The sequence below is a fragment of the Neovison vison genome, chromosome 14 (assembly GCF_020171115.1).
Source record: "Neovison vison isolate M4711 chromosome 14, ASM_NN_V1, whole genome shotgun sequence".
Lineage (NCBI taxonomy): Eukaryota > Metazoa > Chordata > Mammalia > Carnivora > Mustelidae > Neogale > Neogale vison.
Genome location: NC_058104.1, coordinates 6,071,998 through 6,094,530, shown reverse-complemented (window position 1 = coordinate 6,094,530; position 22,533 = coordinate 6,071,998). Strand labels below are relative to the sequence as shown.

General features: G+C 44.1%; 1 protein-coding gene across 1 annotated transcript; it reads left to right on the top strand.

The window, feature by feature from the left end:
* Positions 1-66: 66 nt before the first annotated feature.
* RBAK (RB associated KRAB zinc finger) lies at positions 67-21,007 on the top strand. The gene is made up of 5 exons (XM_044233808.1): positions 67-194; positions 1,070-1,128; positions 10,196-10,322; positions 10,613-10,708; positions 15,442-21,007. Exons 2-5 carry the CDS (start codon positions 1,090-1,092, stop codon positions 17,358-17,360), a joined length of 2,181 nt encoding a protein of 726 aa, XP_044089743.1. The 5' UTR covers positions 67-194; positions 1,070-1,089; the 3' UTR covers positions 17,361-21,007.
* Positions 21,008-22,533: the final 1,526 nt, after the last annotated feature.

The following is a 22,533-nucleotide window of genomic DNA, read 5'->3' as shown; positions in this document are numbered from 1 at the left end:
CCGGTCTGCGCCCGCGGGACGGGGAGGCCCTTAGAGACCGATTCGGGCCCCGGGAAGGTCGTCGACCTGAAGTGAGTTTGCCCGTGAGCCCAGAGCCGGCTCCGCGGGAACGGCGGCCCCGGGAGGTGGAGGAGGAGCAGCCCCCGCCCCGGAGTCGTCGGGAGCCTCGGGGCAGCTCGGCGTGTCCCGACGGGGTAGGTCGTGCGCTTGTGGGTCTTGCGGGCTGCGCTTGTGGGTCTTGCGGGCGGCGGGGCGGCGAGAGAGCGCGAGAGGCTGGACCTGGAGGGTTGGGCACTCCCCCGGGACTGGAGACTCGTGGGACTCACGTTTCCCGGGAGCGCAGGGGGTTCCCGCCTTCCCCCACCCCCACCCCTTGCTCCCATGGTTCCCTGTCCAGCTTCCAGACGCGTCTGTAAGCGCGCAGGAGCGTGTGCTGACCCCCTGGGTTGTGCCCTGGGGCATCCCCCAGTGTAGGGCAGGACCAGTGTGCGTGGAGGAGTTGACAGGAGGAGACTGGGCCTGAGATGGGAGGGGGCTTGTTCTGGGTGATGGCATGGGGGGGGGTGGGCATGCTCGTAGGACTCAGCTCCTGGGCCCGGGTTCTGTCCTCTCTGTTATGGTGTTTTTTACTAAAAGATTCTTAAGTGCAGCGATAACGGAGTTAAGTGATCTCGTTTAAAAACAAAAATATGCCTTGATGCACGTTAATCACACTTCAGAGAGCTGGTGTTTTCTGTTCCTGTGGATACCGTGATTTTAAGCAGTTTGAAGAGTCACAAAGAGTGAGCAGTGTAAGAAGAGGGTTTTCTTTTCAACATTAATTTAATGAAGGCAACCTCTTTGAAAAATTAATGGGTGTTTATATTAACCAATGAGAGAAACCTGCTAATCACCTCCTGATATGTGGAGTGACAACAGCTCTACTCTGATGTTTTTCCTTTTCTCCCATTTTTAGACCCTTCTGAGTGTTCACAGGATAGGAGCTTTCTTTGGTGGTTCTCACACAGGATGTTCCCACCTCAGCAAGCTGCATTACCCATGATTTCTATTATTTCTTCTGCTTCCCTAGGTCAGCCGTTAGCAGTCTGTATGCTTTTCCAAGAGCAGCAGAGAATGAACGAATCCCAGGTGAGTTTTCCTGTCTGTATATGTTCTCTTGCTTAGCTTTGTAATGCATTTCAGAAGGGTTATATGGATTCAGATTTTATTTATTTGACAGAGAGAGAGAGATCACAAGTAGGTAGAGCAGCAGGCAGAGAGAGAGGAGGAAGCAGGCTTCCTGCCGAGCAGAGAGCCCGATGTGGGGCTCAATCCCAGGACCCAGAGACCATGACCCAAGCCGAAGGTAGAGGCTTAACCCACTGAGCCACCGAGGTGCCCCTGGATTCAGATTTTAAAATGGGAATGTGGAAATAAGAGACATTATCATGTAAAGTACAATTATTAGGGGGTCATATCAGCACCCAGTCTTTTTCTGAGTTCATGTGTGCAGATAGTAGGTTACCTCGGGGCTGTGGGGGTAGAGCAAACACATGACTGATGTTCCTGACAGTCTCAGAAAAGGAGAGTACCACCCATTACATGATTTGAATTGACTGTTTCGTTACTTGTGGGTTTTCAAGATTTCCTGGGCTTTGAGAAAATGTCTTTGTGGGAATTGATGTAATTATGGGTAGCTTTTCTAATAACAACCATTAAATATTGCAACATATGGCTTATGCATGTAGCTTATCTAAACCGAGGGCCTGGTGGGTGAGCAAACTTCGGTGATCCAAGAAGACTTGTTTTCATTGTTCCTGTTTGATGCAGGAATAAAAGCTAAAGGCTGAGGGAATGGCCTGCCCATCCTTCGGATGCTTCTGTTACTGTTCATTTGGGTTGTGCAGTAAATAATAAAGCAAAGTATTCTTTTTTTTTTTTTTTAAGATTTTATTTATTTATTTATTTGACAGAGATCACAAGTGGGGGGGGGTGAAAAGCAGGCTTCCCACCGAGCAGAGAGCCAGATGTGGGGCTTGATCCCAGGATCCTGGGATCATGACCTGAGCCAAAGGCAGAGGCTTTAACCCACTGAGCCACCCAGGCGTCCCAGCAAAATATTCTTTAGCAAATATATTCTTACTCTCATTCGCATTTCAATTCTCAGCATCCCGGTTTTGTCCTCACCCCTCTCCCGAATGTTTCGGTGAAGATTAGCGGTGACCTAATTACAGTCAGATCCATTGGACATCTACCGTTGACTTTGTTTCTTTTTCCTGCTTTTGTCTTCCTTTCGATTGTGTATTTTTTATGATCCCATTTTACATCTTGTGTGCGGTTGTTAGCTCTAACATTCATTTGTCTTGTTTCTTTTTTTTTTTTTTTAAAGATTTTATTTATTTGTTTGTCAGAGAGAGGGGGAGAGAGTGAGCACAGGCAGACAGAGTGGCAGGCAGAGGCAGAGGGAGAAGCAGGCTCCCTGCCGAGCAAGGAGCCCGATGTGGGACTCGATCCCAGGACGCTGGGATCATGACCTGAGCCGAAGGCAGCTGCTTAACCAACTGAGCCACCCAGGCGTCCCTTGTCTTGTTTCTTGAATTACATATTTGTGAATCATGTGAGTGAAATCGTATGAAATTTGTTGTTTTCTGACTGATTTACTTCGCTTAGCATAATACTCTCTAGTTCTATCCAGGTCATTGCAAATGGTAAGATATCATTCTTTTTGATGGCTGAGTAATAATCCATTGTATATATACACCACATCCTCTTCGTTCCTCAGTCAGGGGGACATTTGGGCTTTCGCTGTAGTTTGGCTCTTGTGGATCATGCTGTTCTAAACATCAGGGTTCCATAAACATCGAAGGTTCTCCTTCGAGTCTGTATTTTTGTATCCTTTGGGTAAATTCCTAACCTAGAGTGTCATTGCTGGATTGTAGGGTATTTGTATTTTCAACTTTCTGGGGAACTGCCATACTGTTTTCCAGAGCGGCTGCACCAGCTTACATTCCCCCCAGCAGTGCACGAGGTTCCCCTTTCTCTGCATCCTCGCTAGCCCCTGTTACTTCTTGTGTCGTTGAGTTTAGCCATTGAGACAGCTGTGTGGTGGGATCTCATTTTGATTTGTGTTTCCCTCATGATGAGTGATGTTGCACATCTTTGCATGTAAGGCACATGCATTTGGCCCTAGGTGTGTCTTTGGGAAAGTGTCTGTTCATGTCCTCTGCCCATTTCTTGACTGGATTACTTGGTTTTGGGATGTTGAGTTTGATAAGTTCTTTCTGGATTTTGGGACACTTTAAGCTGCTGCTGAATCTTTCAGCTCTTATATGTCAGAAAAGTCCTTTATTTTTGCCTTGGCTTTAATTTTAGGGGAGCGGGGCACCTGGGTGGCCAGTGGGTTAAAGCCTCTGCTCAGGTCATGATCCCAGGGTCCTGGGATCGAGCCCCACATCGGGCTCTCTGCTCAGCGGGGAGGCTGCTTCCCTTCCTCTCTCTCTGCCTGCTTCCCTACCTGTGATCTCTGTCAGTCAAATAAATAGATAAAATCTTAAAAAAAAAAAAAATCTTTCAATTTCAGGGGAGCTTTGCTGGGTTTTCTCCTGTACTTCAGATGTGTTCCCCTTCTGTCTTCCCACTTCCATTGTTCCCAAGAGAAATGTGATGTCATCCTCTCCATTCCTATGTTTGTCCTGTGGTTTTTGGTTTTTCTTCTAGACGCTTTTGAACTTTTCTCTTTATCCCTGCCTTTGAGCAGTTTGGTTATGCTGTGTCTTGGTATTGCTTTCCTCCTGTCTATGTGCTTGCAGGTCATTGAACTTCTTGGATCTGTGTGTTTATGATTTTCATCAACTTTGGGAAATTTTTGACCGTATTCCTTCAAATATTCCCCCCACCTCCCTCCATCTGTCCTCAGCGACTCCTTTTCCCTGTGTGTTACGCAGCTTGAAGTCGTCCCACAACTCACTGATATTCTTTGTTCTCTTCCAATTCCTTTTTCTCTGTGTGTTTCATTTTATATAAGCTCCTGTTGCTGTTCTTCGTGTTCACTGATCTTTTTTTTTGGTGCTGTGTTAATCTAGTCGGGTGTTAACTTTCTCAGACATTGTAATATTTATCTGTAGAAGTTCAGTTTGAGTCTTTTTTTTAAGATTTTTAAATTTTATTTATTTGACAGACAGAGATCACAAGTAGGCCGAGAGGCAGGCAGAGAGGTGGGGGAAGCAGGCTCCCCGCTGAGCAGAGAGCCCAACATGGGGCTTGATCCCAGGATCCCGGGATCATGACCTGAGCTGAAGGCAGAGGCTCTAACCCACTGAGCCACCCAGGCGCCCCTCAGTTTGAGTCTTTTTAAATGTCTTCCCTGTTCCTACTCAAATGTTTTGTACATAAGGAATACGGTAATACACTGTTTTAATGATTAGTGCCACTTGTAACATCTGGGTCAGTTCTAGGCCCATTTCAGTAGACGTGTCATTTTCTGTGGTGGCTTGTCCTTCCCTGCATGTTTCCCCCAGTTTGTCAACCCTCCTCACCTCCTCTCGGTTCTCCCTCCCTGCTCCAGGGCTGGAAACTCTCAGGGCAGTAACCAGAGGCCTCCCCTTGTTGATATCCTATCTCTGATTCCTGTTCTTCATTGCTGCCCTTTATTGCTTCAAGATCTGTGTCTTAAAAGCCACCACTTTGGGGGCACCTGGGTGGCTCAGTGGTTAAAGCCTCTGCCTTTGGCTCAGGTCATGATCTCAGGGTCCTGGGACTGAGCCCCGCATCGGGCTCTCTGCTCAGCAGGGAGCCTGCTTCCCCCTCTCTCTCTCTGCCTGCCTCTCTGCCTACTTGTGATCTTTGTCTGTCAAATAAATAAATAAAATCTTAAAAAAAAAAAAAGCCACTGCTTTGTATATTCTGTTTTTTGGTGTCCTTTCAGGAGGCAGGGTAAATCTGATTCTTGTCTGTCTTTGTTGAAAGCAGTCCTAATGCCTGCCTGTATTTTGAATCATATTTAGAAACCTTTCCCCACATTTGGGTTATAGGAAAATTCACCCATTTTTTTTTTTTTCTGTGTGGTTTAATATTTTATATTTAGATCACTGAACCAGTTGGACTTTTTTCTTTCATGGTGTGGAGTATGGATGCAGTTTCATCCATGCCCAAATGACTATAGTTCCTCTAACACTGTTCATTAAAAATCAGTGGATTGTTATAATGTAATATAATATCACAGGCCTTCGTGATACAAGTCTACTTCTAGACTTTGTGCTCTGTTCCACTGACCTATCTCCATCCGTATGCTGACACCGAACCCTTTTAATCATAAAGGTTGTGTTTTAAATCTGGTAGGGATTAGGCCCCCTATACAGCTTTTTTTTTTTTTTTTTTTGAGATTTTCCTAGTTCTTGATTTTTTCTACCCTCATATGAACTTTGGTGCCAGCTCACATAGTTCAAGGAAGAAAGCTTTTGGTATTTTTGTTGGGATCACATATCTGTTAAGTAATTGAGGGCAGACTGATTTATATCTTAGTGTTCCTGAGTTGACTCATCCAGGAACAAAGAGCATCATTCCTTTTTTTCAGGTGTGTTTCTGTGCCTTTCAGGAGTGTTTTAAAGCTTTCCTGGTATAGATTTTGTACATTTCTTGTTAACGCTTTTATCTTTTCTGTTACTCCATGAATTGTGTATATGCTTGAATTATATCTTCTTAGTCTGTTAATGTAACAAGGGCTGTTGGGTTTGTTTGAGTTTTTTAAAAATAATTTTCTTTTTCTTTCTTTCTTCCTTTCTTTTTTGTAAGTTTATTTAAGTCTACACCCAACGTGGGGCTCAAACTCCCAACCCTGGGATCAAGAGTTGCACATTCTTGGGGTGCCTGGGTGGCTCAGCGGGTTAAAGCCTCTCTGCCTTCAGTTCAGGTCATGATCCCAGGATCCTGGGATGGAGCCCCATATCAGGCTCTCTGCTCAGCAGGGAGCCTGCTTCCCTTTGTCTCTCGCTGCCTGCGTCTCTGCCTACTTGTGAGCTCTGTCAGATGGATAAATAAAATCTTAAAAAAAAAATAAAATAAGATAAAGAATTGCACATTCTTCCAACTGAGCCAGCCAGGCTTCCCCAGGCCTGTTGCTTTGTATGTCCTGATTTTATGTAACACTGTTCTTTCATTGAGTTGGTTTTGTTGTTGATTCTCTTGAGTTTTGGGGAATGGTATATCCCTTGCACATAGAAATAGTTTTACTCTCTCTGTTGATTAATATGCCTAGTTGTTTTCTCCAGCTGGAGGCAGTGAACATTTTGCCTCGTTACTGATCTTACTGGGATTGTCTCTTATGTTTGTCCATTAAGTAAAACCCTGACTTGAGAACTGAGAAGACTGCGTAAACATGCCCGTGCCTGTGCAGCTGTGTCTGTATAACTTGTGTGTGCTTGCCTGTGATTCAGATTGTACATGGATCACACATACTCTGTGTATTAGGGTATGAGAGTGTGTGTGTATACACACATTTATGCTAGTGAAGTATCCACTCCTATTTTCTTGAGGGTTTTTAAAATCAGGTATGTATTTTGAACATTGTCAGAGGCGTTTTCAGCATCTTAGTGGCGATACAAGTGTTTTCTTAGCCATATTAGAGTAGCCTATTACATGAATGGATTTCCGAAGATTGAACGAGTCAGTATTCTTGGCATAAGCACCACTTAGAGATCATATATTATTTTTTTCATTCTGGTGTTGGATTCAGTTTGCTAACATCTCATTTTGGATGTTGGTGTTGATATGAGTGGTATCAAGCCGTCGTACTGATCACGTGGTCAGTCTTCTGACCCCTCCCATCCTTGCCTTGTGGACTCACTGAACCCAAAAAGTTGTGACTCTCCATGGCACCTCATCAGCTCACTTGGCCCGGATCGACTACAGTGTCCTGCTCTGGATTCTCCGTCGGCTCAACTCCTGCAGTCTTGGGCAATCTGGGCTGTGGTACCTACGTCATGGGTACAAAACCCTGTGTTGATATAAGTTTTTTGTTTTTTGTTTTTTTTAAAGATTTTATTTATTTGACAAAGATCACAAGTAGAGAGAGAGATGGGGCACAGAGAGAGAAGGGAAAACAGGCTCCCTGGTGAGCAGAGAGCCTAATGTGGGGCTTGATCCCAGGACCCTGAGATCATGACCTGAGCTGAAGGCAGAGGCTTAACCCACTGAGCCACCCAGGTGCCCCGATACAAGTTTTGTAAACAGGGCGATGGGACTCGTCTGCTGAGCACTTCTCTTCTGAAATCGGCAGCCCGGAGCACCACTGCCTGCAGCAGTGGCATCAGAAACACCCCCCTTCCCCCTGTTGCTGTTTTAGGAGGCTCCAGCATCCCCATGGCCCCCTGGGGTGGCCCTCTCGCTTGCTTCCGGCAGAGGATATCTTGAACATTTTGAGGAAAGTGTCTCCTGTGATCATCAGTTGTCCTGCTTTCTTGCAAGATTCTAATGTCTGGAGGCTGAAATGATAGCTTGGTTTGGTGTACAGTTCTGGGTTCGAAATTCTTTTTCTTTCACAAGCCGTGGACAGTTGTCCAAGGGTTTTTCTCAGGTGAGAAGTAGAATGGCAGGTTCCAGGGTCAGTGGTCTTTTTCTCCCCACCTGTAACTTTTTAGGCATTTTTTTTCCTCCATTTTTTTGGTGTGGGGCATTTTATTGAGAAATTTCTAGATCTGTATTCCCCTCCACCCAGTATTCTTGTTTGCAAATTGAATGGCCCCTTGTGACATGAAGGCTTATGTGATTCTTCAGCTCACGTATCATTTTTTGTTCTGCCTTTGTTTTATACACATTTTTTTTTTTTTTTTAAGATTTATTTGACAGAGAGAGAGATCACAAGCAGGCGGAGAGTCAGGCAGAGAGAGAGAGAGAGAAGCAGGCTCTCGCCAAGCAAAGAGCCCGATGCAGGGCTCGATCCCAGGACACTGAGATCATGACCTGAGCCGAAGGCAGCGGCTTAATCCACTGAGCCACCCAGGCGCCCCTGTTCTGCCTTTGATTCTTTGTGTTCGTCCTTCTTGTTTTCTCTTTCTGAAAATGGAATCTGTCCGATCTGGCTTTTGTATCTCAAGCTTTATTTCATCATTTCAATTTCTTGTTATCGGAGACAATTCCTAAGTTGTATATTCTGTGTCCCATTTGTTACGTAAGTCTCTTACTTGGGGGGTTTTTTAAAAATTCAACAATTTGATCTTTAATTTCTGAGTAATCTCTGCTGGCTATTTTTTGGAGAATGTTCTCATTTTTTGGAAACCGTGTCCTGCTAAATTTATTGAAAAATACAAATCAGTAGAAGTTGTTTCCTTTATGAAATTGATTCTGTCATTAGCTGCTCACCTTGATACTTATCTTTAATTCACACCGTTTTCCGCAATTAGCTGATGATTCTTGATTTTTTAAAAAACTTCAGGTTTTGAGAGAGGAATTCCTCATAGCTAGTGTGAATATACTTAACTAATAATCCCATTTCGCTCTTTTCTTTATGGAGGGGATGACTGCAGAGCTCTAGAAGATACTGGATTAGGGAAATGGAGGTAGACACTACTTCAGTTTTTTTCTTCCTTTTTTTTTTTATTGTGATGTTACATGTAACATGAAATTTACCATTTTACCTTTAAAACATACAGCTCACGGGCATGAAGTACGTTCATGTGCTTGTGCATCCACCACCAACCATCCGTCTCGAGAACACTTCTCATCTTGTAAAACTGAAGCTCCGTCCCCATTACGGAGTAATGCCTCAACTCCCCCTGCCCCTGCAAGTGTTGTCCTCTCTGTCGCTCTGATTGTGACTATTCTCAGCATCTAAGTGGACTCATCCAGTGTTTGTCTTTTTGTCACTGGTTTGTTTCACTGAGCATCGGGTCTTCAGAGTCCATGCTCTGGAACAGATGCCAGAATCTTCTTTTTAAGGCCGAATATTGCTCCCATTGTACGTGTGGCCTGCATTCTGCTTGTCTCTTTATCTGTCAGTGGACACTTGGGTCACTTTTGCATTTTCACTATTAGGAATGATGCAGCGTGGGTACATAAATTTCCTCTCTAAGACCCTACTTCTGGTTCTTTTAAGTGTGTCTCCAAAAGTGGACTTGCTGGATCATATGGGAAATTAATGCCAGATTTATTTTTAATTTTTGAGGAGCTCTCCTGGCTGCAGTGGCTGCCACAGTTTGCATTCCAGCGGCAGTGCACGAGGGTTCTGATTTCTCCAACACGTGTTATTTCCAGGCATTTTGGTAGTAGCCATGCTAAGGGACAGGAGGTGGTAACTCACTGTGGCTTTGATTTGATTTCCCTAATGGCTGGTGACGTTGATCATCTTCCCACATGCTCCTTGGACACGTGTGTGTTGTCTTTGAGAAATGACTGTTGCAGTCCTTGGCCCATTTTGAATCATGTTGGTTTCTGTTGTTGGGTGGGTTTGAAGAGTTCTCTCTGTATTCTAGTATGAGGCTTTACCAGAAACATGATTGGCAGATATTTTCCCCATCCTGTAGGTTGCTTTTTTCTTCCGTGGAAATATCTTTTTCACACCTCTGCATCCTCTTTCCTCCTCAATCCTGTGGCCTACCGGCTGCATCTGTGAACCCTAACCAGGCGACATAAGATTCAGAGTCTGTTAAACTGCTCTCTGTGCGGGCGCTCTGACCTCTTGCGCGTCCATCAGTGCAAGTTACTGCTGCGAGAGTGAGGTGTTTGTAGATGTGGTGTTTGGCCCAAAACTCGGAGGAGGTAGAACCCCTAGTCATGCAGGTTAACTGCAGGTTAAAGTCCAAAATGAAAGAGATGAACGGGAAGGCAGAAACCAGCAACTGAGTGCCATGGGCGCCCCCAAGCCGCGGTGGGGTGGGAGGCCAAGAGACAGAGTGCGTGTTTATTTCCATGGTGTTGCCCTCCCAGGCTGGAAGCTTTCTGAGTGCAGGAGTGGTGTCTTACTCATCTCACATACCCCAGAACTCGGTTCCGTTGCAACCCAGGACCTCAGTTGGTTTTCTGGCTTCAGGGTTTGGTTATTTTAGGGAACACGTGAAAGAACCCAAAGGCTGTGTGTTTCCCCTCGGGTTTGATTTCATTCCATAGCCTGTAACACCCGGTCAGGTTTTCAGTGTTCCTGGTTCACTTTACTCTGTGAGCTCTGTAAGCTCCCGAGCCCGCACACCTCCTCCGCCTGACCAGCTCCGATCCGGTGCCATTGCAGGGGCCAGTGTCATTCAGGGACGTGGCCGTGGACTTCACCCAGGAGGAGTGGCAGCAGCTGGAGCCCGATGAGAAGACCACGTACCGGGATGTGATGCTGGAGAACTACAGCCATCTCGTCTCTGTGGGTGAGGAGAGCTTGCTTGTGGGTCGCTGCCCCGCGGGTGGGGGTTGGGGTGGAGGGACTGCCCATGTCCTGATTTTTCCTCAAGTTTGAAGAAACAAGTGGTAGGACCATCTCACTCCCCTCGGGCAGTGCTGGGTATTCATATGTCGGCCTCTCCATCGAAACGTTCGGATTTTGTGAAGGTGCAAAACCAGCCACGTTTTATCCTGCAGCCTCTGAGGCAGCACCTTGGACTCAGAGATCTGAGAGCAGAGCAGCCGGTCCAAGTCTGCCTCCGTGTCTCCTTCACAGGCTACGACAGCACCAAGCCCAAAGTGATCCTCAAGTTGGAGCAGGGAGAGGAGCCGTGGGTAGCCGAAGGTGAAGTGCCGTGTCAGAGTCAGCCAGGTAGGTTAGGACATGGTTGTCCCGCTTCAGGAAGGACTGAGGGCCGCCCCGAGCCGCTGGTGCCCCGGTCACACCTTCAGGCCGCAGACAGCACGCTCCCTCCAGCGCCGCGTGCACGCTGCTTTTCGGATTTGACATTTGGTTTACACTTGGCGGGTGTTCTCCACGATGGCCAGTGCTGAGGCTCTGGTCACTTCCTCTTCCTGTGTCCCCAGGAGCTCACCGCCCCCATAGCACAGAATTCCTTTCTTTTTATAATTTTTTTTTTTTTTTTTAATTTATTTGACAGAAAGCATTAGTAGGCAGAGAGGCAGACGGGGTGGGGGTGGAGCAGGCTCCCCACCGAAGCAGAGAGCCCAGTGTGGGACCCGATCTCTACCTGAGCTAAAGGCAGTGACTTAACCCACTGAGCCACCCAGGCGCCCACAGAATTCCTTTCTTGGCAGGCATTCGGAAGTCTCGGAGAAAAATGAACTTGAGACTTTCCCGTTCGTTCTTTCCGTCTTCTGTTTTCCTTCCTTCCTTGCCATGAAGTGCTTGGGCTGGTCTCCTGCCTGTTTCACCCCTTTCTTTGTGCACACAGACACCAAAACCAGCCCCCTCCCTGAGCGGGTGAGGCCGGGCTGCCACCTCGAGTCAGTGCATCTGTGCTTCTCTGTGCTCTGCTTGACAGCGATGGGTACAGGCTGGTTGGTTGTTGGTTGTTGGAAGTTGGTTGTCACATGATACTGTGCTTTGGAGCCCAAATATAACTCAGACAGCGCGGGGTACAGAGCAATAAGAGCTTTGTTGCTTTGCCAGGCAAAGGAGGCCGCCGCGGGCTGTGGCCTTCACAAATGGCAAGGAAGGGGGTTTCTCGGGAAAGCCAGGATCTGGCCAGTTCGGCAGGAATTGTGGGGATGCTGCCAGCCTTGTTAGTTGTTTTCGGGGTGGTGCCAGATTCCTGAGACGACGGGCAGTGAGGAAGGTTTGCGGAAGAGAGGGAAAAAGTTACTTTAAAATCAAGGTTTGCAGGGCATCTGAGTGGCTCAGTCAGTTAAGCGTCTCCCTTCGGCTCTGGTCATGATCCCAGGGCTCCCTGCTCCGCGGGAAGTCTGCTTCTCCCTCTGACCGTTCCCCTGCTTATGCGCTCATGTTCTTGCTCTCGCAAAAATAAGTTTTATTTTAAAAGTTCTTATTTTATTTGTTCTCATGAAAAATCTACGCAGCCACCACTGATAGTCACTGCGGAATCTCTGCTCCTGTTGTCCCGTCTCCGGCTCACTGTCGCCAGCACCAGCACTGGCTTTGGTGTCCCCCTGACTTTCTTCATTCTGCTCTGGTTCTCCCTTCACTGTTTCCTGGAGGTCTTTCCCTTCTCATACAGGCCACCTCTTGCGAGCATGTGTTTGGTTCATTTTTTTTTCCCTGCATTATCCAAGGAGTCCTAAATTGCGCCACACCACTTGTGTTGCTGCCATCAAAACTGGTTCTGAATCCAGATATGAAGGTGACATCTGGCGCGGTCTTGTAGGTTGCGGCTAGTTGTTCCCGAGCTACTGGGGCCTTCCCGGGCTGAAGAACATCCATGATCATTTGTTTCGGCTGACGTAGTTGCTTGCTCGTGAACCTCCTGGTCAGGATAATTCCCACGTCGTTCATGATGACGGCCCGGCTTCGAGCAGCCCGGGAGGAAAAGAGCCTGTTTTCCATTCTTTTGTTTTCTTTGTGTCCCTTAAAAAGGTGTATCTTGTCTCAACTTTCAGGCCTTTTTCTTTGTATATATGCTCCTCTTCCAAGTTGATGTTGAATGCCTATAATCTGTGGACTCTTACCTGACAGAGGCCGGTACCGGAGGGTCTCCATTCCCTTTTTTCTTAGAAGGGCCGACAGTCGGTGGCAGACTTCTCCAAACCACCCTGCACATCCTCCCCACTTCTGTTGTTTAGTACATCGGACTGGTCTTCTCTCCCCTGGTTCCTGTTTCTTATTTCCTGTGAAATGCTTTAAAATTTTCCTGCATAATCTTCGTTTCTTCTGACATCAGCCTAAAAGATACTTTCTTATACCTGGATTATAGTGAAACCTATTTGGAAATTGCAAAGTCTGTTCATTGGAGACATCCAGCTGATTTAACACGAGGCTGACAGACAAGCCCATAACTATTCTGTTTCTTCTGAAATAGATGTTATGATCTCCTCTCCTCGGGTCCCGTTCAGTACGGTGTGATGGCACCTATCAAAATTCATGTCCTGTTTCCCCAGACGCTTGTTAAATTCCATCTGGTCTAGATCTCCAGACTATCCTAGCTCTTCTTTGTGTGTGCTTTTCTTACCCAAATTAGACGTTTTCCTTCCTTCCTCTTAAAATTGTAGTTATAAAAAGATAATAATATATGCCTGAAACTAATAGAACACGGTATGTTGACTGTATTTGAATCTTAGAAATAAGTTAACATTTTTTAAAAACCTACCCCAAAAGAAATACCAAGGCTCAAGAAAACACAAACACGTACCAGAATTTACCATTTTAACATTTTTAGGCACACAGTTCATTGATATTAACTATATTCACATTCTTGTGCAACAGAACTTCTAGAGCTTTATCCTGAAAAGTTCACCTCTTATTTACACTTTCATAATTACTGGCTCACCACACTTGTTTCTCCCTTCTCTTGATACACATTCCACAGTTACTACGAAAGTTAGATATGATTATATATTTGGTCCTTCAGCCTCTTTCTCTGCGTGAATTGTAATTCTCCAAAGGGGAAGGATCTTTTCATTCTGTTTTGGTATGTAATGTGTCGAAGGCATTCTGTAGATTTTTCATGGACTTGAGGACCTAGGGAAGAAAGACCTTTATTATCTATATCCATTGAGACATAATTTATCCTCAACTATAGATTTGATAAAACAGGGTGGAATCTGAAAGCCCCCCATTTGATCAGATTAGGAACTACTTTAGTTTCTAACGACAGAGAGATTCCAGGAAAGCTAGGAAATGTTTCCACACTCTCCGCAGGCACACAGTTTAGTTAGGAAAGGAGAACATAGCTGCATGGACTAGTTTGGATTTCGCTTTCACACAGAGCACTTACATGTTATTTACAACTTTATGTTAACGCTATTTTAAGAATTAAAGGAAGAAGAGATTTATTTATTTATTTTTTTAAAGATCTTATGTATTTATTTGACAGAGAAATCACAAGTAGGCAGAGAGAGGGGTAAGCAGGCTCCCTGCTGAGCATAGAGCCCCATGCGGGGCTCCATCCCCAGATCCCCGAAATTTGTAAGAAACATAGAAATAAATAAGTTAATACTGCAGGGGCAGTTTTTGAAATTTGACATTTAAGGTTTTCTACTACAACTAAATGAAACCTGCACATATGGGAATTCTTGCTTGTTTTCAGGACTCCATCAGTGTTATGTCAGGGACGTGACTGGTTTTGTCCAATTTAAGTCGGCAGATTGAAAGAAAACCGATGAACCGTTGTTTCATATCATAAACTGTTCTGAGCGATTTGTATGCACTAAGTTGGTCCTTTCCCAGTGATCTGGGCACATTGTAGCTATGTGAAGCTGCATCACAGTTCAGTAACTTGCTCAAGACCTGGCCAGCAGTGTGTTAGAAGTGGATTTGAATCAAGGTAGCCTCATCTCTATGCTTTCAGCCGCCGTGCTCTGTTGTACATCCAAATGCAGTAGGATTCAGTGACTGTCAGAACACTTCCGAGAGCCGATGTTCGTGGCTCGGTCTCTTGCCATCTGGTCCCATCTTACATTTCTTTGGCTATTGAAGTGCCTCGAGCTCTCCCTCCAGATGAGTGTGAACCAGGGCTGGGGAGTTGGAGCCCTGGTGGTAAAGAGGTCTCTAAAGATGAGGAGATCGGAATTTTTAGAATGTTTATTTGGTTTACGTGCAGAATAGAAGGGCATAGATTTTGGAAGCGTCTGGGCTAGTGAGGATATCATTATGGTAATCTTTGTGTGCAGCAGTGTCTTACAGTTTAGTATAAATTGTGATCTCTTACTCCCAGTGAAATCCGTACTTGGATGTTTTCTTTAAAAGTTCATGCAGTGATGGCTCTTGTTCTCCCACCAGACCTCTGTGCTCACGAGTCCTCCCTTAATCTAGTGCTTTTTCAGTCACCGTGCCCTCTGCTCATCATTTCTTGGGGTTTTTTTCACCTTTTCTACCAAAGTTTTGAACATATTTGGGAGATAACAAAGGTACTTGTGTTGAGTGTGAATTTACTCTCCCTTCTTTGTCTGATACTGGGTCCTGTCCCACACTCATCCTTTCCCTGTGCCTACCCCACCCCACTCCTGTGTGGTGTGTGTGTGTGTGTGTGTCTTGTCTGTCTTATATGACACATCAAGGGGAAATGTAGACTATATGCTTATGATTATTATTTTTTTTTTAAAGATTTTATTTATTTATTTGACAGAGAGAGTGAGCACAGGCAGATAGAGTGACAGGCAGAGGCAGAGGGAGAAGCAGGCTCCCCGCTGAGCAAGGAGCCCGATATGGGACTCGATCCCAGGAGGCTGGGATCATGACCTGAGCTGAAGGCAGCTGCCTAACCAACTGAGCCACTCAGGTGTCCCGCTTGTGATTATTTTTATTTGTGGAGAAAATAAAGCCAGAGTAAAGCCAGAGTCAGTTCCTCAGTAAGGCTCCTGAGTACTACTCCCATTTGATACCCGCTGTTTTCAGATTCACAAAGTTTGTTTAATTTTATTCCTTTTTAGAAGAAGTCTGGAAGGCGGATGACCCGATAGAGAGAATCCCAGGAAGTGAAGACGAACATTCAAGGCAAGCTATTTCTATCAACAGCAAAACCCCGGTTGAAGAGAGAGAGAATGCATTTGATAAAACATGTAATGTGGAAACAAGCCTTGTTCCTTCAAACGTAACATCTCATACATGTGTCTCCTGTGGAAAGAATTTAGAATCTACTTCAGAATTAATTATTAGTGATGGCAGCTATGCGAAAAAGAAACCAGATGAGTGTAGTGAATGTGGGAAGATGTACCATGGAGGGAAACCCTATGAATGTAATCAAAATGGGGAAGGCTATTCTCAAAATGAAGAGAGTATTCTTCAGAAAATTAGTATTTTGGAGAAACCCTTTGAATATAGTGAATGCATGGAAGCCTTAGACAATGATGCTGTTTTCCTTGCTCATAAGAGAGCTTATATGGGGGAAAAGCCCTATGAGTGGAATGACTCTGGGTCAGACTTCATCCAGATGTCAAATTTTAATGTTTACCAGAGATCACAGATGGAATTGAAGCCTTTTGAATGCAGTGAATGTGGGAAATCCTTCTGTAAAAAGTCAAAGTTAATCATCCATCAGAGGGCCCACACAGGAGAAAAACCTTACGAATGTAATGTATGTGGGAAATCCTTCAGCCAAAAGGGGACCTTAACCGTCCATCGGAGATCACATTTAGAGGAGAAGCCCTATAAATGTAACGAATGTGGGAAAACCTTCTGTCAGAAGTTACATCTCACCCAACACCTGAGAACTCATTCAGGTGAGAAGCCCTATGAATGTAATGAGTGTGGGAAAACCTTCTGCCAGAAGACCCATCTCACCCTACACCAGAGGAATCATTCAGGAGAGAGACCCTATCCGTGTAACGAATGTGGAAAATCCTTTTCACGCAAGTCTGCCCTCAGTGACCACCAGAGAACACATACGGGAGAGAAACTTTACAAATGTAATGAATGTGGGAAATCCTACTACCGAAAATCTACCCTCATTACACATCAGAGGACCCACACGGGAGAGAAACCCTATCAGTGCAGTGAGTGTGGGAAGTTCTTCTCTCGGGTGTCGTACCTCACTATACATTATAGAAGTCACTTAGAAGAGAAACCCTATGAGTGTAACGAGTGTGGGAAAACCTTCAATTTAAATTCAGCCTTCATTAGACATCGGAAAGTACACACAGATGAGAAACCCCATGAATGTAGTGAATGCGGAAAGCTCTCTCAGTTCTCCTATGTCACTGACCACCCTACGGCTCCTTTAGGAGATAAACCCTATGAATGTAATGAATGTGGGAAAATCTTCCTTGACAATTCGGCCTTCAGTGGGCACCAGTCACTTCCCAAAGGGGAGAAGTCCTATGAATGTAACATCTGTGGAAAATTGTTCTCTGAATTATCGTACTACACTATCCATTACAGGAGTCATTCTGAAGAGAAGCCCTATGGATGCAGTGAATGTGGGAAAACCTTCTCCCATAACTCATCCCTCTTTAGACATCAAAGAGTGCACACAGGAGAGAAGCCCTATGAGTGTTACGAGTGTGGGAAGTTCTTCTCTCAGAAATCCTATCTCACCATCCACCACCGGATCCATTCGGGAGAGAAGCCCTATGAATGTAGTAAATGTGGGAAAGTCTTCTCTCGGATGTCAAACCTCACTGTTCACTATAGAAGCCATTCAGGAGAGAAGCCCTACGAATGTAATGAATGTGGAAAAGTCTTTTCTCAGAAGTCATACCTCACTGTACACTATAGGACTCATTCAGGAGAGAAGCCCTATGAATGTAACGAGTGTGGGAAAAAATTCCACCACAGGTCAGCCTTCAATAGCCATCAGAGGATTCATAGGAGAGGAAATGTGAATGTACTGGATGTGGAGAATCTCCTGTGAAGTCAAAACCCTCTGAGTAGACCAAAATGTAACAGGGAGTCAGATGTTACTGTCTGAGACTTCATGTTTCTGAATGGGGAAAGCCATTTAGGAATTAAATTTATCTCCACCTGATTTCTCGCAGAGAAGGATCCCTAGGAATGAAAGAAGCAGCAAAGCCTTCAGCAAAATACTGCAACCCGTTGGGCACGAGATAATTTATACAGGAGTGAAACTTGGTGCATATTTAATATTTATTTTGGAATTTGAATTGTATTTACATATCAGGGAATCATATCAAGGCGAGATCTGTTAGAGGGATGAATGTGGGAAAACTATTGTCCTGGAAATTGTTATACTTAAAAGCCATATTTCTGACATAAATTCCAATAGGAAAGCTATCAGAAGCTATCAGCTCTGAATAAACCATTGTATCAAATGAAGTTTTGGAATCACCAGGAGTTTATAATGAGGACGGTAACATTAAACATATATATGGCAGTTCTATCATGTTTTAAAAATGCAGTCCAATAGTAATTCTATGCAAATTGGGATTTGAATTATTTGGGAAAACGCAGTATTTTGAGTATTAAGGTGGCAAAATGTACTAACACAGGATATGCGCTGTTGGTGAGACATTTGCTAGGTACTAGGTAGTTAAATACTTTTCTCTTTGTTAGGAGGCATTGATAAATGGATTTTTAGCAAATGCCCCATCAATAAAGTCTAAGTGATGGCTTTTGTAGCATTTTCAACTACATTTGAGCAAAAAGGATTTTAAGACACTCTTTTCATAAGCTACACATAGATGATTTGGAGTTAAGTCTGTGTCAGTAAAAGAGGGCATCCACACAGTTTATCTGGAGAATACACACAGCTCTCTTGCCACTCTGCCTGTCTGATTGTTAGCGTGCGCAGTGTGCTGATACTACGTAATTCAGATACATCATCTCTTCTTTTATTTGACACAAATACTATGGCGTTTTGTGCACTGCCCCTCATTCCCAGTATTTTGGAACAAATACAGGTTTCTAGTAGAGTTTTTGTTGATTAACTCAGTGTCCTTTACCCCCTAATTCCTTGCTGGAAGAGTTTGTTCACCGTTTCTTCACAAGACACAGAGTGGATCCGGATTTGTCTAAACCAATCATGATGATTCCATTCCGATTGTGAGTAACCTCTTCATAGTGGTCGCACGACCCAGTTCACTGGGCCAAGGAATGCAAGGATCATTTAATAATCAAAAACTAATCACTGGACTGCTTCACAGAAACAAGTAATCTAGAATGCAGAAGTCATTTGGTACAGTCAGCATCCGTTAATGTTCTCCATAAGTTATAGATTTGAAGGGAACTTCCCTACTTGGACGAAAAGTATCTAAAACTATAACTACCAGCATACCTAATACCGAGATATTGAAAGTTTTCTCTAGGATGGAAAAAAAAAAAAAAAGGCTATCCACTGTCAGTAGTTGTATTCAGTATTCTGCAGAAGGACGTAGCCAGGAGAATAAGGGAAGAATAATAATTAAAGAGCATAAGGATTAGAAGGAAGTAAAACTTTTATCTGCAATTGACATGATTTTGTACTTTGAAAGTTCTGAGGAATGCACAGATAATTGAAATGAATGACTAGGTTTTGCAAGCTCCCTGCATATTAAGCTCATTATGCAAAAATAGTTTTTTAATATACCAGCAGTGAACATAAAAAATGAAAAACTTAAAAAGCAATACCACTTACAATAGCATCAAAATTCCTCAAGTGCCTCGAGGGAACATTACCTAACTCCATATTTTCAAGAACTGTTTCTAGAAAAAAAAAAAAATCACAAAACTTGAGAGGGCCATATCTAGTTCATGGATTCCAGGACAGTTTTTAAAAGATCTGTTTTCCCCCAAATTAATTCATATATTCAATGCAATCTCAAAAGTCCTACTAAGTTCTTTAATTGAAATTAAACAAACTCGAAAATTCAAATGAAAATTCAGAAGACCAATAATAGTCAATGCTATCTTCTGAAATAGAGTGAAAGAACTTCTGTTACCAGGTATCAAGGAAGAGCTGTCATAAAGCCAGAGAAATTATTATAATTGGTGCAGAGAGAAACAAATTGACCATTGGGACAGAAGAAAGATTCCAGAAACACCCATATATAATATAGTCCCTTGGTTTTTGCTGAAGTTGATAATGCAGTGGGGAGAGGATATTCTTTCTAGTAAATGCTTTGCCAGTTAAATTTAAAAATTTAATAGAAAATAGAAAAGTGGGTTGTGATGGATTACAGATCTCAGTATGAAATGTAAAATGATAAAGCTTTAAGAAGAGAACTTAGCAGACTGTATGTAACCTTATAATGAGAAAATTTTTCATAAGACCCCCAAAACACTAAACTATAAAAGCCAGTTAATTTGGAGTTAGTAACTTTCTGAAACTTAGGTTTACTTAAAGGACCCTCATTAAGAAAGCAAATAGGCAAGAAACGGGGGAGAAAATACTCGCAACCTATGTACATGACAGCAGAAATGTGTGTAGAGGAGGAGGTGGTGATGGTTTTTGGAAGGCGCCACTTGTTAAACACTTGGGGCTCTGTGGGCTAGACAGTCTCTGTGAACATGTCTGTTTCAATAAAACTTTATTCACAAACACAGGCAACAGTCTGGATTTGGCCCAAAGGCCACAGCTTCTAGCCCTGGATCTAAAATTGAAAAAGAGTACAAATCAACAAGGAAAAAATAGAAAAATGGGCAAGAGATTGGGACATCCACTTAACGAAAGAGAATATCCAGATGGCCAGTAAACATGAAAAGGTATGTTATTTTTATTAGTAATCAGGGAAATGCAAATTTAGAACACCAGCCCCCCACTGAGATGGTTAAAATGAAAGCATGAAAAAGAATCAAGTTCTGGCAAGGTGGTAAGCAACAGGAAGCCTACCCTGCTTGAGGTGTTGCCAACTAGTATGACCATTTTAGAAAGCTGATACTTTGAACATGCATCTACCCTTCTAACCCGAACCTGGCAGATAGGCGCGTTTATGTCAACCGAAGGACATACTAAAATAATTCATTGCATCAAACTGCACAAACCAGAATTCTCTGAAGGTAGGCATGCAGTAGAATGAAGGAACCTGGTGGCATATTTCACTGCAGGAGACTTCTGAGCGTTGAGAATGAGTGAACCGTAAGTATTTGCAGTAGTAGCTTGGTTTCACAGAGCTGAATGACGGAAACCAGACACAGAGGCACACACACTGTATGACGATCTGTAAAGTATAAGAACAGAAAAGCTTTATGCAGTTAGGAATCAGGACAGCGGCTAGCCTTGGGCAAGACTGAAAACGGTATTTATCTGGTGCTAATAATACTGTTTCTAAACCTGGGTGCTGAATATCTGAGTGTTCTCTGCACTTAAGGTATGTGTCTTTCTCTGCATGTATATTGTTTTAAAATCCTGCATCATTTGTGCAGGAAGTATTCTTTAGAGTAGTTTTAATGGCAACTACAGAGATTTCCTACACTGTGACCTTAAAGCTTAATATAAAGTATATTTTAAGTAAAATATTTGAAAAGGTGACAGGGCCATTACATATTTTGTCATCCTACCCTTTTGCATATATAAATGGGTCTGAACCACCTCTTCCAATAAAGAACTAACGTGTGTAAACATTTCATAATTTTCTCAAATAATTTTTCACATTCTGAATTTGGGATGCGTCTTCTGCATTACCGTCCTAGAGATGACCTTGCTGGGAGGCAAATCCATGTAACGGTGACTTTGATTTGGCGGGAAGTTGTACTCAGATGCTTTCCACTTAGTTGTTACCCGCACAGATGTGTGTGAAAACTCTGTGACATGAAAAGTAAGAGCGCTTGGTGGGTTGGGGAGGGAAGAGGGTTGGCTGAGCTCAGCGGCCCAGCAAGGAGGATGTTTCAGCATGGGATGGAGTGGACGGTGTGCATTTGACTTTATTTCCCCTGCCTCATACTAGGTGATGCTTGAAGTGTATACTGGCTAAAAGAGCAGTGATCCAGGGACGCCTGGGTGGCTCAGTTGGTTAAGTGGCTGCCTTTGGCTCAGGTCGTGATCCCAGGGTCCTGGGATTGAGTCCCACATCGGGCTCTTTGCTCGGCGGGGAGCCTGCTTCTCCCTCTGCCTCTGCCTGCCTCTTTGTCTGCCTGTGCTCGCTCGCTTTCTCTCCCTCTGTCTCTGACAAATAAATAAATAAAATCTTTAAAAAAAAAAAAAAAAGAGCAGTGATCCAGGAGCTAGGGCTTGGCGATGTGCTCTCCCAACCACCAGCTGCCTGTTTGCTCCCTCAATCCACTGGGCTTAACCAAGAGGCATGGGGTCAAGCATGGCCATGGCCTCCCTTTCATCCCAGACAGCTTGCCTCTTTCATCATGGGATTGCCCCCTCCATCCCCAGATCTACTACTGCTCAACTTGGGGTCGGTTAACTTTTCAGATTTTTTTTCTCAAGTCTGTTAGCTATGCCAAAGACATGGATATGAGACCACTTATACTTAAGGGCAGAACATCACCCCATGCTCCTTACTCCATCCCAAATGCCCAGTTTTCTGGTCCATCCAGCTAAGCCCTTTAAAGAGGGGAAATGTGGGCCCCATTTTAACAAGAATGTTACAGTATTCCCCAAATTAAATTATACAAAGGCCACAAAGATGAGCACCATGGTAATCATGACAAAAAGTTTCCCTTTCATATTTAAGAAATCAGATTGCTGTAGTGCCTGTTAGACTGGGGAACTAGTTGAATTGTTGACTTGCGAGCAGAGTGTAAGAATAAAAGTATAAGAGAATAAGGTCCCAAGATCCTCCAGGGAAAGCAGGATGGTGGTCTCAGTGGAGGAACATGTAGCCTCTGGAGAGGGCAAAGAAACAGGTGCAAATATCCTGGCATCTTCCGAGCCCAACTCTGCAACTGTTTTCTCCGCACAGTCAACCAACCTGATGACCATGGAAGAGGAAGCCAAGTACTTAGCTCATGACCACCAGACAACCCCCAAGCCTGACAGGACTAGGGAGTAGATGGAACACACAGGCAGGTGTTCAGCCCTTCCCCCACCCCATAGCACCCAAAGCTAAGCTTTCACAGCAACAGAAGAAAATTGGCAGGATTTAGTGGTTAGAAACAAGGAAAAGAAATCCTTTTGTAGCATGGTTGTCTGGTCGGTGGAC